The sequence below is a fragment of the Rhea americana genome, unplaced genomic scaffold, assembly GCF_003343005.1.
Source record: "Rhea americana isolate MKP2758 unplaced genomic scaffold, rheAme1 scaffold_201, whole genome shotgun sequence".
Taxonomy (NCBI): domain Eukaryota; kingdom Metazoa; phylum Chordata; class Aves; order Rheiformes; family Rheidae; genus Rhea; species Rhea americana.
The window spans coordinates 872927-888315 of NW_028186162.1; the positions used below are offsets into that span (position 1 = coordinate 872927).

At 59.5% G+C, this 15389-nt stretch overlaps 1 protein-coding gene across 1 annotated transcript in view; it reads left to right on the forward strand.

Annotated features, from left to right (window-relative positions):
- CSPG4 (chondroitin sulfate proteoglycan 4) overlaps positions 1–15389 on the forward strand; it is a 26161-nt gene that overhangs the window by 6260 nt on the left and 4512 nt on the right. Inside the window, exons 4-7 of the mRNA XM_085304013.1 lie at positions 4955–5118; positions 7390–10971; positions 11816–12295; positions 12704–12880. Coding sequence (XP_085160139.1) covers positions 4955–5118; positions 7390–10971; positions 11816–12295; positions 12704–12880 — 4403 coding nt within the window. The remainder of the gene's footprint in view (positions 1–4954; positions 5119–7389; positions 10972–11815; positions 12296–12703; positions 12881–15389) is intronic.

Consider the following 15389-nt stretch of genomic DNA (forward strand, 5'->3'; position numbering starts at 1 on the left):
CGACGGCCGCCGCGGTTGCCAGCGTTTCCCCACGCGGCCCCCTCCCCTCCCCACGGAAAAGCTGATTTTGTTGAACCCTGGAGCGATTGCGGTGGCCGGGGGCTCCCGCGGCGCCCGAGCCGGGGGTGCCGCGCGCCGCCGGGTCCCGGGACGCTGGGGGGTCCCGGCGCTGCGGGGGGGGAGGTCAGGCCGGGTTACACCTGCAGCTCGTCCGCTTTTCAAGMACAGCGTGACCCCTTGCGAGGGCGACCCGGGCAGATGCGCCGCCCCGGCAGATGGGAGCTTCGTACCCATCTCCCCACGGCTTCGCGTCTGGCAGGGCGGGAGAGCGCAGGAAATACCATCGGCTCGAGGGCTGCCTGAATCATCGTAAAGCCACGCTGGATAAGGCAGGGCTGCAGCTAGATAGCTCCGGCCAAGGCTCCTGGACCCTGCTCTGCAGCACGCAGCTAGCAAAGCGGCGCAGCTCCCTCTCCCCGCGCGGAGACGCTGCCGAGGGAGGCAYGACCGGGGCCCGGCCGGCGGGCTGCAGCACCGGCTTGCAGCCCCCCCTCGCCGCCGGCGGGCGCACCGTGAGCAAGGGGCTCGTTTGGGGCCGACCCAAAACACCGTGGGCTGCAAAAAAGTTTTTTTTTCTCATTTGAGCCGTCAGGCAGCAGCGAAGGAGCCCGAGGAAGGACAGCAGGAGACGAAGGCAGGGGAGAGGGAGAAGAGCTGGGGAGGGAAGGGGAGGAAAGAGGAGCTGGAATAACAAACCCRAGTGGAGGTTTGTAAAGAGGCGCAGGGCAGCCAGCGGCAGCGGGAGCCYGCCCCGGCGCGGGAGAGGCTTTGCGCGACGCCGGCCGGGCCGGGCCGAGCYGAGCCGGCGGGCTGCGGTCGCTGCGGGTGAAACCGGGAAGCGGCAACAAGAGCAAAAGCGTTCCCGCGCGCCGGGAGCCATCGCCCCGCGGGCGCTCTCTCCCTCCCCGGCCTTGCCGCCGCCACGCTGCACCCTGGGGCGCCCGCGGACGCAAGCGCAGCCCAGACGCCTGCCCGACGGCCAGGGCAGCGAGCGTGCCGGCGGCCCGCGGGGAGCCCGAGCTGCTGGAGCAGGGCCACGAGGAGCCCCGGCTGTGTTTGCCTTAGCCTGCCTTGCAAGCTGCCCGTTTCCTTCCCCGGCCATAAATAAAACCCTTGCATAAATTGAAGGGAATGTGCGGCATAATGAAGCCTTTCTCCAGGCAGGCAGGGATCTCCCCCTCTCGCGGGGCCTCCCCCCGCTCCCGCTCCTGCTCCCGCTCCCACTCCGAGCCCAGCGCCGGCCGCCGGCTGCTCCCGTGCCGGGGGCGATGGGGCCACATCCCAGCGAGGCAGGGGCGCGAGCAAAGCGGACGCCCTGCACCGAAGTTCAGCGCCCAGCATCCCCGGGCCCCCGGCTCCTCGCACCGCCCCAGGGGCCCGGGAGAGCCGGGAGGCTCCTGGCTAGGCTGGCTCCCGGGGAAAAGGTGGATCTGGATGCGGGCGGTGCCGAGGCTCCGGCTCCCTCCCCGTGCGCAGAGCCGGCGCCGGCGGCAGCGTCCCTTTGCCAGGATGGCGCCTGGGGTTTGCACAGCACTTTCCAACAGGCAGGCTTGGTGCAGTGCAGAGCCGGCCGGGGACGGAGGCAGCTCGCTACCTTATAAAGCCATAAAAAAAATATATGTATATATCTCAGAGGGCCTCAAAAGAGGCTCCTGCTGACACTACCAACGAGGAATGCAGCTGGCGCGGCGGCCGGCGAGGGGGCACACAGCATCGGGCGCACGGGCTCCCCTCCCCATCCTCCGCCCCACGCCGCTCCGTGGGGGACCGCAGTGGCACCCGCCAGGTGTGCCCCACGCTCCTGTCCCCGGGGCGCAGAGCCCACTGCACCCGCTGCGCCCGCTGCCAGGCCCCAAGGAGCAGCTTGGGAAGCAGGACACAGGGCTCCTTGTCGGCGGCTCGGCGGCCAGCCGAGCTGCGGCCCCTCGCCCCGCGGCCGGCAGCGGGGCAGCCGCCTGCGCCGTGCAAGCAGCGCCGCTGCCGCACAAGCCGGGGGCCGTTCGCCGCAGCAAGGAGCCTCAGCTCCCCTCCTGCTTTTCCCACCCCCTCCCGAAAGGAAAACCTGCGCGGCCGCAGCAGGACCCAGGGTGCCTTTCGGGGCGGTGCGGCGGGCCGGGGTGGCTTTCGGGAGGGAAATTGCGCGGCAGCATCCCAGGACGGAGGAGGAGGCCGAGCGCGAGCCCGAATCGGAGCCGCCTCCGTGCAGTTCAGGCCACGTGCCACAAGTGCTGTCTTCAAACAGGCGTTTGCATCCCAGACAGGCTGCAGAGCAGAGGGTGAGAGCGGGACTGGAATAAAACAGGAATTTGGGAAGGCAAACAGCAGTAACTCCCGTTAACGTGACTCGTTTGCTGGAGAAGAATCCYGAAGCCTGGTGGAGCCTGGGCAGGGGTCCCTCCTCCAGCAAACAGCAGCGCTGCCCTGGGCATCAGCACTTCCAGTAACTTGTTGTTATTATTCTTTTGAGAAAGAAGCCGAAGGAAAGYCTCCCTGGCAGCTGCGGGACAGAATGTGCTCGCTGCAGGAATTGCTGGGCAAGGTCCCCCGCCCTGGGTACGGAGCGCAGCAGGCTGGCGGAGCAGGGCCATCTCCGCCAGCTCCACAGGGGACTGACGTGGCCCCCAGGTCCCCACGCCCTGTCCCCTYGGGTGCCAGGTCACGACACAGGCAAAGGAGTCGCAAGTTAGCTGCCGGCCCAGCCACACAGCGAGCCGGGACCTTGCAAAGCTCAGCAGCTCCCTGAGAGCAGCTGCTCAGAACCCATCTGTAGGCCACGTTTTTCAGATTAAGAGAAGCCACAAAGCAAAAAAAACATCGAAAAAAATCGCGGCGAGAGCTGGAGCACAGACTGTGCACACATGGGGGGGAACCTCTGCGGGAGCCAGGACACAACGTGCATGCAGCGTCTCTGGGGGACCCAGCTACACCGCCTGCGCGCATGCACGCATCTCCGGGCGCAACCTCGCGGGTCCGCGCGGGGAGCAGGGGCGCGGAGGGAGGGCAAAGTTCCCTTTCGCAACACGCTGCAGCGGTTCTGCTCGCGAAACGTCGGGTGGCCGAACGGCGCGGGCACCACGCGACGCGGCCGGTGCCAGAAGGGCGAGCACCGCCCAGCGAAGCGCTCTGCGGCTGCTTGTTCTCACCACGGCCCCGGGGAGGAGGGAGCGGTTCAGGAGAGGACAGTGACCTTTAACGTCCGTGCGGATAACAGCAAAGCTCCTGTGACCCACTGGCTCAGTCAAAGAGGACCGGGATGCCAAAGTGACACATGCCAACTGCATGCACAAGAAGSAGGAAATGAGCAGGCTTGAGTAAGACATGCCGGCAGCCCTGCCCGGGGCCGAGTAAAAGGCACGGCATTAAAGCCAGCGCTCGATATTTCCACGCTGCCATTTCATCCCTGCCCAGTGCGGGTGGGGTTACGGCCCTCGCAACTGGATCGAGAAGGGAAAGCGAGCGGTCAAAGCGGAGAGCGCGTCCCAGCCCTCCYGCGCCGGGCAAACCCCGCAGCCCGCTCGTACGCACGTGCCCTTGCCGCAGCGCGCAAAACCCGGTGGGGTGGCTGCACCCCAGCAGCCAGTCTCCTCCCTGCCCTCCYGCAAAGCGAAGGAGAGGGCGACAGCAGCGCGACGGAGCCACGCAGCCTGTGCCCRGGCTGATTTTGGAAGAGGTCATGCACATCTGTAGCCTCGCGCACGGCAGGCTGTGCGGACGGTGACCCTGCGCGGACGGACAGTGCGTGCRTTCACCCCTCGAAACATCCTCCCCGTCTCTCTCCATCTCGCGAGTCTTTTTAGCGTTCCCGCTTCTCAGCGCCACTGCAGCGTTAACTTTGCCGTCGGTCACTCGAAGTTTTGGGGGGCGAGCGCGGGCACCCTAACGTCGAGCTGCGCCTGCTCTAGAGGTACCCGCCGGCCGCCCGCACCTCCGCGCTGCGGCGCAGCCTGTCGTTACACGACCACRCGCCGCTGCGCTGAGTCCCTCCGACTCTAACGTACGCTGGCTGCTGAACGCTTTCCAACAGCGACTTTAAATGCTGCGTTGGGGCGGAGGTTTTTCTGTGCTCTTACATCCCCACACGGACTGCGTGCACGCACGTTTATCTCTCCAGCAGCCACCTTTGGGGTGGGCGTCAGCAATGCTTCGATGACGCGGAAAGCCAGCGGAAAGCAGTGTAAAAGAGGGAGGAGGGAGCACGCGGTCTCAGCCGACTCCGAGGAGCTCCCCAGGGCCCGCGGAGCAGCGTCTCCTCACGTCCTGGGGGCGGGTTGCTGGGTTTGCGGTGGAGAGCAGGGATTTGCACCAGCCGGGGAACCCGGCCAGCGCATGACACAGCCACCGCGGGAAGGTTTCGCGTTCGCCCCAAGAGCGACGGTCGTGGCAGAAGCGGAAAAGACTCCGTCAGGCCAACGACTCGTCTCCTAGCTCTTGGGAGTTTGGCCCGGTGACGGCTGCTACAGCCCCTGCCCCGGCCGGGCGAGGAGGGGGGAGCGCCGTGAAGCGCCCGGGCGAGCCGCGGCCCCGGCACGGGGACCGGGCCGAGCCGAGCCGTGCCGGCCTTACCGGCCCGGCGCTCGGCCCGAGGGCTCCCGGCGCGCCGGGCGAGGGCCGGGCGGGCGGCTTTGCACCCGGCTGGCCACGGCGGCGCGGGGCTTGCGGGGGCGATGGCAACGCAGCGGCAGCCCTCGCACCGGTGACCTTTTGATCTGGGCAGCAAGGCAAACTCGGGACTGCTGAAGCGGGCACAGAGGGGCAGAGACCTGGGAAGGRGAGCCTGGATCCGTAGCGCCCGTCCCAGCCACAACCAGCAAACGCGCCTAGGGACAGACAGATGGGGCTTGGGAGAGCTGCTCGTGCACCCTTCCTTCCCTGACCCTGTCCTTTTTCTCCCCAGCCTCTTTCTTCGGGGATGGCTATGTGGAGATGCCCCTGGCAGACGCCTCGCGCACGGTACGGCTCCACCTGCAGCTGTACACCAGCCAGCAGAACGGGCTCCTCTTCCTGGCCGCAGGACAGCCCGACTACCTCCTGATGGAGCTGCGAGCCGGCACCCTGCAGGTCAGCATGACACCACGGATCCATCCACAGCCAACATTTTCTTAAGCAGCAGTGGATGCCCAGGCTTGGCCCTGGGGCAGATGGAGGAAAAGGCCATGTTCTCTCRAGGCAACCTTGGCTCCTTCCCTGCTCCCTGGCAGTAGAGCAGGCCCTCCAGAGCTGATTCAATCCACTTAAATTAGGTTCCTGGTCTGGACTGACCACTCTCCATTTTCCTTTCTTTTGGTTTTAAAAGGACATACAGGCAGGTTGGCCAGAGTCTAGGGTCAACGTTTCTTGTAGTAAAAGAGTGCAGAACAGTACCTGAAACCAGCAGCCAACAGGGTCAAAAAAAGCTGCAAACATGGATAGCCAAGCTGTCAAAATCCCTACCAGAGCAAGTTAAGAGGCATGAGAGAGGCCTAGTCACAATCTTGGGAGAGGATCRGTTCAGGGGCACCAAAGGAGACTGGACACAGTCTTSRGAGAGGRTCAGTTCAGGGCTATTAGATATGCAGAAAGAGCCTCGAGCTTGGGAAATTCCTCACCCACACACCATTTGTGGGCAGGCGAGGACTCAGGAAGTCTCACATCACTGACATCATTACCGAGGCTTCCCCAGCTTGCTAGCCTCAGAGATGATGCATCTGGACTGCTGTCACGCGCCAATGTCCCGTGACACCCTGGGGCCAGGCCCTGACAGGAGACCAGCAGAAGCAGTGCAAAATGGGCTGCTCCTGCTTCATGCTGSGGACTGCAGCATGGAGACACCCCAAAAACCTGTCTTGTGCACTTGGTACAGCTACTGTCATGCAAGGTGCCCCTGAAGCACATGGGGTCAGTGCTTCTCCAGCAGAGAGAAGGGATGAACCAAGAAGAGGAACCAGAAAAGTAACAGGGGCCTCCCCAGCAGACTCACCCAAAAGCCAAGACCAGCCAGAGCACAAGAAAGGCATGGGACAAGAACAGAAGTTCCTCTTGTGGTTATGGCATTGGCATCCGCCATGAAAGAAAAGAGCAGGGCACGTTCTAGCAGACGTCCCCTCCTCTSCCGCAGTGTAGAAGCCACCCGGGCAGGGCCACACGCCACATCAAAGCAGAAGCAGTGGACGAGCTAGAGAGCTGGTCAAGCAGCCAGCCGGAGGTTTCGCTAATGCAGGCCATCTGTCAGGAGAGCTCTCGCCTGGCTCGGGCCTTGGGTCCCTTCTGCTACCCTCTACTTAAACAGGCTCCAAGGCTGCTCCTTGTGGGGAGAGYGTCCCCACCGAGGAAGCAAAGCCTGCTATTTCCCTTGCTGGTTCCCAGGCTGGTGGTCGGGAGGGCTACAGTTATGGAAATGGGCCAAGCCACAGGAAAGGAGAGCAGCAGGCAGGGATGGCCAGGAAACAGGGAAAGCAGAGTCAGCATCTGGCAGAGCTCCTCCRTGGGAGGAGAGGAAAGGCCTGGTGGCAAGATGGGAGCCTCAGCATTGTGAGTGGGAGCAGAACCCCCAAGGTGATAGACCCAAGTCTGGAGTTCACYGAGAAAGAGAAGGAAAGGAAGGAAATTTGGAGACTGGGAGGGAGAGTGGGCATATCTGCAGGCTGATAGACAGATGGGTATAGGACGAGGAGGAGGAGTACGCACAGAGGCATAGGAGGGCAGACTGAAACACGTGCAAGACTAAGAGGTGGCTCCATGCTGCAGCAAGTATTTCCAACAGGAAAATAGCGGGCTCCTCTGCTGCAGGTAAGTGCTGTTCCCACCCTACCCTCAGCACCGCACATCTGGGAATATATGCAGTTAGAGGAACGATCCCTGGACCTTTAGGGTGTCTCAGCATGCATCCTGCTTTACCCTTTGAGTTTTACTGTCAAGGGATGAGGACCTGCTTCTTCTCACGTACAGAGACAGGACTGTGAAAGAGGGGAGCTCGATCTCAATTTTGTACTCACTCTTGTCTGGTTGTGGCTGCCCTGACCATTTCAAGGCCAGGTCTTCAGAGGTGAGGCCAACCTGCTGGGGCACCAGAAAGGACAAGTGAGAGTGACTCTGATCTCCCAGTCCTACAGAGCTGGTCTCAGCACAGACCCCRACAGAGAAAAAGAGCCTCAGGGCTATCTTTCAGGATAGTTTGGAGCCAGGCTTAGAGCTGGACTGATGTTCTGCAGTCTTAGGAGTCTGTTCTGCAAACAAAGGTTTTTCAAGACATAAACCACCCCAAAATGCCAACAACGTGTTCCTTTGTTTCTCCCAGATACTGCCTTGTTTGAGCTGAGGTCCTGACTCCACATTTTTTTCTTTCTTCTGTAGGCCAAGCTGCGGCTAGGCTCAGAGGAGGTGATGCTACAGTCCCCAGCAGAGCTGCAGCTCAACAACTTGGAAATACACAATGTGGACCTGTTGGTAGAAGACAGCAGGATGACACTGACCGTTGACAGCCTCTTCAACAGCTCTGTGGACATTGCAGGACCCATACGGGAGCTGGACATTCAGTATGGCCTCTACGCAGGTGGGACAGGAAGCCTTGACCTGCCGTATCTTTCTGGGTCCAGCTCTCCCTTCAGAGGTTGCCTCCACTTACTGACGTTCAATGGTCTGGATGTCCTCTCCCCTCCGGCTTCTGATAGCAGCTCCAAGATATTCCACCGGGTTCAAGAGGGGTGCAGCACACAGTTCTCTGCCGAACCTGATGATCCCTTTGGGTTCCTAGGACCACACTCCTACATCGCATTTCCCACATGGAATGCGACGGAAGAAGGGACCATTGAGTTTGTGATAACAACAAGCATCACCCAGGCACCCCTCATCTACCACGCAGGAATGGAGAATGACTTCTTCTATCTGGAAATCTCCAATGGACGCCTGAGAGGGTTTGTCGAGAAGGGGAATGGCATCATCGTCCTGCACAACAACATATTCATCAGCGACGAGCAGCAACACTATGTTAAAGTTCACACAGACGTCCACAAACTTGAGATCCTGATTGACTACTATGCCTCAGCCACATCCAACCGGGGTATCAACAACTATCTGGACCTTCAGGGGAACCTGTTCATTGGAGGTATGAATGAAAAGGCTTTGCAAAGGCTAAGGGAGCACCATCTTGCCTACATGTCAGTGGGCAGCACAACAAACAACTCATTTGTTGGCTGCTTGGAGGACCTGCGTATAAACCTGCAGAGGAGGAGTCTGCAAGATGCTGTGATCACAAAGGACATCACATCTGGCTGTGGAAAGCAGGAGCAGTACTGGGAATACGATGAAGTATATGAACAGGATGAGGCACCCACCTCCCCACCTCCTGATATCTGGCTGGGAGCACCCGGCCTGGCGGTGGAACCGTGCCGGCCAGACAACAGCTTCCCTCCTGCCTTCGCTAACATCAGCAGAYTGCTGCATGTCAGCCCCCTCATTGTCTCTGAAGGGGGCACAGCCTTCTTGGAGTGGAAACATGCTCAGCCGACAATAGATTTGAACCTTGCAAACATTCAGCAGTCCCAAATCCTCTTTAGCATCACCAATGACCCTAGACATGGTCAGCTGGAACTAGATGTCCCTGGAACCAGGAGCAGAAGGAAGTTTACTTTGTTGGACATTGTGAATCGGAAAGTCAGRTATGTCCATGATGGCTCCGAAGGACCCATGGACCAGCTGATGCTGGAGGCAGCAGTGACAGCCCAGCAAGGGATCCCCGAGTGTTTGCGACAGGGACAGATGTACCTGCTACCCATAATGATCAACCCCATCAATGATGCCCCTCAGGTGATATTTCCTCATGGGGATCACATGACAATCCTAAAGCACACGCGGAAGCATCTGACCATGGACATCCTGCAGGCCTTGGATGATGACACATCCTGTGATGACCTTGAATTTCAGCTGCATGGCAGCCGACTGATGGAGGAAGGTTATGTGGAATATGACTTTCATCCTGGAGTACCCATTGAAGAGTTTTCCTGCAGGGACTTGGAAGCAGGCAACATAGTCTACGTACACCAGAGCGGGACAAATTTGCAGCTCACTTTCCAAGTAAGCGACGGGTCTATCCCAAGCCCCATAGCCACCCTGAAGATCCTCGCCATAGAGCCTGACATTCGCATGCACAACAACACTGGCCTCTTCGTCTCCCAGGGAGGGGCTGCACGCATTACCACAGCCAACCTATCAGTGGAGACCAAYGCCGTGAAACAACGCGTTGCTGTCTTGTATGGCCTCACAGAGCCTCTCAGGTATGGTGAAGTCCGGAAACAAGGGAGTGTGGGAGGGGAATGGAAAAAAGTTGAGTCCTTCCATCAGCAAGACCTGGAGCAAGGACGCATCCAGTATTTCAGCACAGATCCAGAGCACCGGCTGGAAGATGTCGTGGAGAAGCTGAAATTCAAAGTCCAGGTTGGACAAAAGATCTTGCAAAACAACACTTTCCTCATTAGGATCAAAAGAGCTACCATCAAGATGAGAACCATGGTCCCTCTCCAAATGAAGAGCAAGCAGCACAAAAGTATCACCAGTAAGGAACTAGAGGCAATGTTGGAAGATCCAAACTCTGCCCCGGTTTCCTTCCGCTATGTGATAATCCAGGCTCCCAAAAAGGGAAACTTGGAGTTGCTTGGCAACAGGCTGACTGAAGGCTTTGGATTTACCCAAGATGATCTGCAAAGAAACCATTTAAGCTACAGTGCAACCATCAGGAATTCTAAGCAAGCTGAGGATACCTTCCAGTTTCGTGTCCATGCTGGGGACCAGTATTCTCCTGTGTACACCTACACGATCAGCATAGGTGGAGACCCTGATGCACCAGCCCTGACTAATGTCCTGCTGTCTGTGCCAGAAGGGGGGCAGGCCATCATCTCCAGGGACCACTTGTTCGTACAGAGCCTGAACAGCATAGACTATCTCTATGAAGTAATTGAAGGGCCATCACACGGGAGGCTGGCCTGGGCCACATCCCCAGGCTGGTCCTCCAGTGAGGAGATCACAGAGTTCACCAATGAGGACATCCTCCRGGGCAGGCTGCTGTACCAGCATGATGACTCTGAGACCCTGGAGGACGATATCCCCTTTGTAGCAATCAAGCAGGGCGAGGGCAGCACTGAGCCAGATGCAGAGGAGGTAAGAGGTGTTTTCAGAGTATCCATCCAACCTGTCAATGACCACCCCCCTGTCCAGGTGGTGAACAAGGTTTTCAACGTGGTGCGCAACGGACAGCACCTCCTGACGACGGACAACATTGCTTTCACCGATAAGGACTCCGGCTTCTCAGACACGCAGCTGGTGCTGGCGAGGAAGGACATTCTGTTTGGCAGCATCGTATCTGTTGATGACAGAAGCCACCAGATCTATCGGTTCACACAGGATGATTTGAGGAAGAAAAAGATCCTGTTCGTCCATTCAGGGGCCGACCGGGGCTGGATTCAGCTACAGGTCTCAGACGGCCTCCACCAAACTACTGCCCTCCTGGAAGTCCAGGCTTCAGACCCCTACATCAAAATAGTTAACAACACTGGCCTAGCCATCCGCCAAGGGAGCCGAGGGAACATTGACTCCTCTGTCCTCAGCCTGGAGACCAACATGGACATCAGGTCGGATGAAGAGATACGGTTCCTAATAACTACTCCCCCACAGTGGGGGACTGTGCTGAGAGGGGAGCAGCCAGTCATGGCTTTCTCCCAGAGGGATCTGTTAGCAGGAGAGATTGCCTACCACCACAACGGGAGCAGGAATTCCCGGGACGAGTTCCAGTTCACTGTGGAAGCGAATGAGGTGGTGGTGGAGGACACACTGGCCATTACTGTGTTCTTGGACACCCATCCCAGCCCTCTGCACATTGTGAACCTCAAGGAGATACATGTCTTCCAAGGGGAACCAGCTGAGATCAAGGAAGAACACTTATCAGTGAGTACCCCCCTCTCTAATTATTACCCAAGCCTGCATCTCCTCCTGGTTACAGAGCAAGGGAAAGCCACATCCTGCACATAGATCCTGGGAAACCTTCCTTGAACGCTAAAACAGAAAAGGTTCAATGAGGCATGAACCCCTGCAGAGAATTATACCTGCTGATGGGCTGGAAACCCATCAATGCAAGCAGGTCACCCAGAACASAGCACTGCCTCGCACAAAGCACCTTGGAAAAGGTTAGGGAGAAGCTCCATGTCCTAGAGCAGGCATTCTCAAACTCRGTCCACACTCAGTACTGAGGGATGTGTCTTTGATTCAGCCTGTGTCCCCCTTTCACGGTGCCTGTTTGTATCACTCCTGTGTACGAGAGGAACAAGACTGGTGGAAGTAGCTCTGTAGCTCTTCCTTATCCCCTCTTTACAGCGCTATTTATTAAGGCATAGCCATGACTTGAACTGTGAATGTCTCTGCATATAGCAGTCTGTACATCGGTGCAGAGCAAAAGCAGGCTAAAGGCTGTGCAGACACCCCGTGGCTGTGCTCCCTGAGGCTGCTTGGCATTTCAACTTCCAGGAAATTCCTAACTATCACTAGAGTAAGTCCAGAGTGGGCCTGGTCTAATTTTGCTCTAGGAACAGCCAGAGCAGCTGAGCAGAGGCTATTCCAGCTCCCAAGGGACCCACGTGGCTGTTATGAGGTATACGTCCCAGTGTTGTGGTAAACAAGGGTAGCTTTCACATACAGCTGTTACAGGAGAGGTTTGAATGGCCTATTTATGGTCACCTCCATGGCTGGGGTGGTGCCTAGGCCCCTTTCTCACCRCATCTCCTTGCACACACAGGTTGCCCATGAAGAGATCCCTGCMCAAGACATCATCTACCTGGTGAGCAGCCCCCCAGCCTCAGGCTTCCTGGTGATGGTTCAGCATGGCCAAGACTCGAACGAGCCTCCCAGCTTGGATCCCATCCAGTCTTTCACCCAGGAGGACATCAACAGCGGCAAAGTCCTCTACTTGCACTCCAAGCCGGAGGAGCGGCGTGACCACTTTGTCGTGGACATCACAGCCAGGGGAGCGGACCCGCTGGAAGGGGTTGGGGTGAGCCTGGTCGTGCTCCCCGTTGCAGTCCCCCTGGATGTCCGCAACATCACAGTACCCAGCGGCAGTTCTGTCACACTCTCCACCGAGATCCTCAACATCCCCAGCACCTACTTCACGACTCTCAGCGTCGAGTTCAGGGTGCTGGAGCCCCCCAAGTTTGGCACCCTGCAGAACCGCGAACAGTCCTGGGAGCACGGGCTGCGCACCTTCACCTGGAGCGAGGTATGGGTGTGTGGGGGGGGTTTCAACACCATGGGGTTGCACAGTGGACAAGGCACCCACCTACCACAGGAGCGGCTTGGACCCACATGTGGTGGGACACAGCCAAGGTGTGCTTAGACAGCTCTGGAGGAGCCAAAGCGGGATTGGTCCTTCCACGTCACATCGGAGCTGGCCCAGGATGTGGGGTGGGAAGGGAGGCAGCAGGCAGAGCACCTAYGATGGGGTCCAGGCTTCCCCTTTGGGGCAAGGGACCCCTCTCCCTGGCTTTGCGTGGGCCCATCCCTCACAGGCCACCCGTAGCAAGTGGCAGACACTGGGTCCCTCACCGTCCCCCCCGCCGGCACCAGGCTCTCCCTCCCCACGGGGCTGCCATGGCCGAGGGGCTCCTCACGCTGCCCCCGCCCGCAGGTGGAGAACGGGCTGATCCGGTACCAGCAGGACGGCCCCGACGCCCCGGCCGACAGCTTCACCCTCCTGGCCAACGCCACCGCCATCAACCGGCGCAGCCAGCCCCGCACCGTCTTCGTCACCATCCTGCCCCACCGCAGCCACGGCCCCCGGCTGCGCGTCAACGCTGGGCTGCAGGTAACGTGGGGCGCCGGGAGGGAGAACCCGGCGAGCTCCGGGCTGCCCGCGGTGCCGTGCCCGGCGCGGGCGTCCCGGGGACCTTCCCCACCGAGCCCGGCTTTGCTCCAGACGGGAAAGCCCAGGGCCTCGGGCCCGAGGGCGCCTGCGTCCGTCCCCGCTGGCGATGCTAAACTTGTCCACAAGATGGGAGCACGGCCGCGCACCACCATCGGGCGCCTGCCGCCGCCATCGGCCTGCCCCGGTCAGAAAACAAAATGCCACCGTGCCAGAGCAGACCCGAGGGCCCCCTTAGCACAGCTCTCCCGCGGCACAGCCCGCGGGAGCGCCATCCTTCCCCCCCTCCCCAAAATCACTGCTAAGGGCGCCAAGATCATCTTGTGAGTTTGCAGAGAGATCAGAAACACCGAACGGGTTAAGCAGCCTTCACCCCGCCTTCCTCTGGTTACGCCCAGGCGCTCCATCCCCTCCGCGGCAGCTGTGCATCGCCTTAGGTCATCAAGATGGGAAGCAGCTGAGGCAGAAGCAAATCTGTCTCACTTGTTGCTTGAAGTCCGACCTTCAGGARCTACRAAGTCTGGCTTTAAGCTTTCCCCTYGCTATCTCAGACACCTCACTGCCCCGTTCAGCATAGTTGAYGCAAAGTTACAGCRAAGCGTAGTTAGAAAATGTGCAAGAGTAGCAGCCCAGCAGGTTTGTTTTCCTCCACTTTCAAGACTATCATTGCAGCATCCCTGGATATCCTGGGGCCAGCAGCAGAGAAGGCCTCCCATCAAACAAAGCCAGGCTTGTTGCAGTGATGTTTGGAAGATGCCTAGGAGCCTGCTCACCTTAGCTGGGCTCTGGAGTTGTCCAAAGGAAGGGCATGGGCTTCACTGCATTTGGAGGGCAACCACACTATATATGCCTGCATGCATATATATATATAATATATATATGTATATATACACATACTCACAGCAGGATTTTCAGCTGTGATAGGACTCCTCCAGCTCCAGCTAGTGTCTCAGGAGCTCTCTCCCAAGCTGGGGAGAACAGCCAGGACTCCTATGTTCTCCAGCAGACTGTCACCTGTAGATATTTCCCCCACTTTCTCACAGCAACCCCCCAGCACTTAAACAAGGCTTTTCAGAAGCAGAGCTCAGAAGCGTTAGAGATACAGAAAGAGATGCAAGGGTTTGTTGGATCACTCAACAGCCTAAAGGCAGCAGAAATAACTGCCAGGGCTGGGGGGCATCTGGCTGRGGACAACCCTTCACAGAGATGAAGGGCCACAAGGAAGGCTGCTAAAGGCCAAGCACAACCCAGGGAGGCCAAGAAGTGGGGAAGAGATGCTGAGGCTGCCCATTAAAGCTCAGGGGCCTCCAGGCACCACTGCCAGGCAGGGAGACAGGCAGTCTGCACAGGTCTGTCACCTCCCTGCATGGCTCTCATTTATGCCCCCAGCCAAACACACCTTCAAGCTAGCAATGATGTAGCCAGCTCTGAGGAGCAGGAGCAGGAGCAGGAGCAGGAGCAGGAGCAGGAGCAGGAGCAGGAGCAGGAGCAGGAGCAGGAGCAGGAGCAGGAGCAGCCCTAACCCCCCATGCTCAGCTTCCTCCCAGCAAATCCCTTTTATAGTGCATTAAGGGTGACTCCGTTATCTGCCCCAGCTGCCCCAAACCCCAGCACTCCAGGCAGCGGGAGGTTAACCCCTTGGCTGCTAGGCTGCACAGTAGCACCTCTCCTCCCACTCCAGCACACGCACTTCCCTCTCCCTGCTCTGCTCGCCTAGGCAGGAAAGCCACGCTTGCTGCTGGGGACCGTCACACCCCAGCAGSGAAGGGCCTGAGCAGTCGGTGGGTGCCCCGCTGCTGCCCCGCTGCCTCCTCTGGGCCTTGCTCTCGCTGTCTGGGAGGAAACTGGAGCACACAGAGATGCACGAAGCAGACCCTGTGCAAGGGGAGGGGGAAACCTTGCTCTTGGCTTTATTTTTAGCCAGTCCATTAGCAAGCCACTTAAAGAAGCACGTGCTTCCCTCCTAGGCATGATGCTAAAGAAAATGAAAGGTCATAAGAAAGAAAAAGGCCCCCACATAGGCGCAGCCCCATTACGGAGGCGCAGATCCACCTGCCTTTCCGCTGCAATTGCCACCCTCCGCCGTCCCGAGCGTCAGCCCTCGGAGGGGCTCCGGAGCAGAGCGCGCTGCCGCCCTGCTCCGGGGCGAGAGGAACGCCGGGGCGAGCCGGCGCTCGGGGGGCCGCGAGGCCAGGCCGGGCCCGGGACGCGCGGGCAGGCTCGGACCCGCCGGGCCTGCACCATCCTCGTCCGGCGGGCCATAACCGCTGCCCCGCTGCCCACCCCCCCCCAGATGCGGGAGGGCGCCACGGCCGACATCGGCCCCCAGCTGCTGCGCGCCGAGGACGAGGACTCGCCGGCGGAGGACGTGGTGTACTCCGTGGAGCCGCCGGCGAACGGGAAGCTGGTGCTGCGGCCGTCCCCCGGCGCCGAGGTGCGGCGGTTCAGCCAG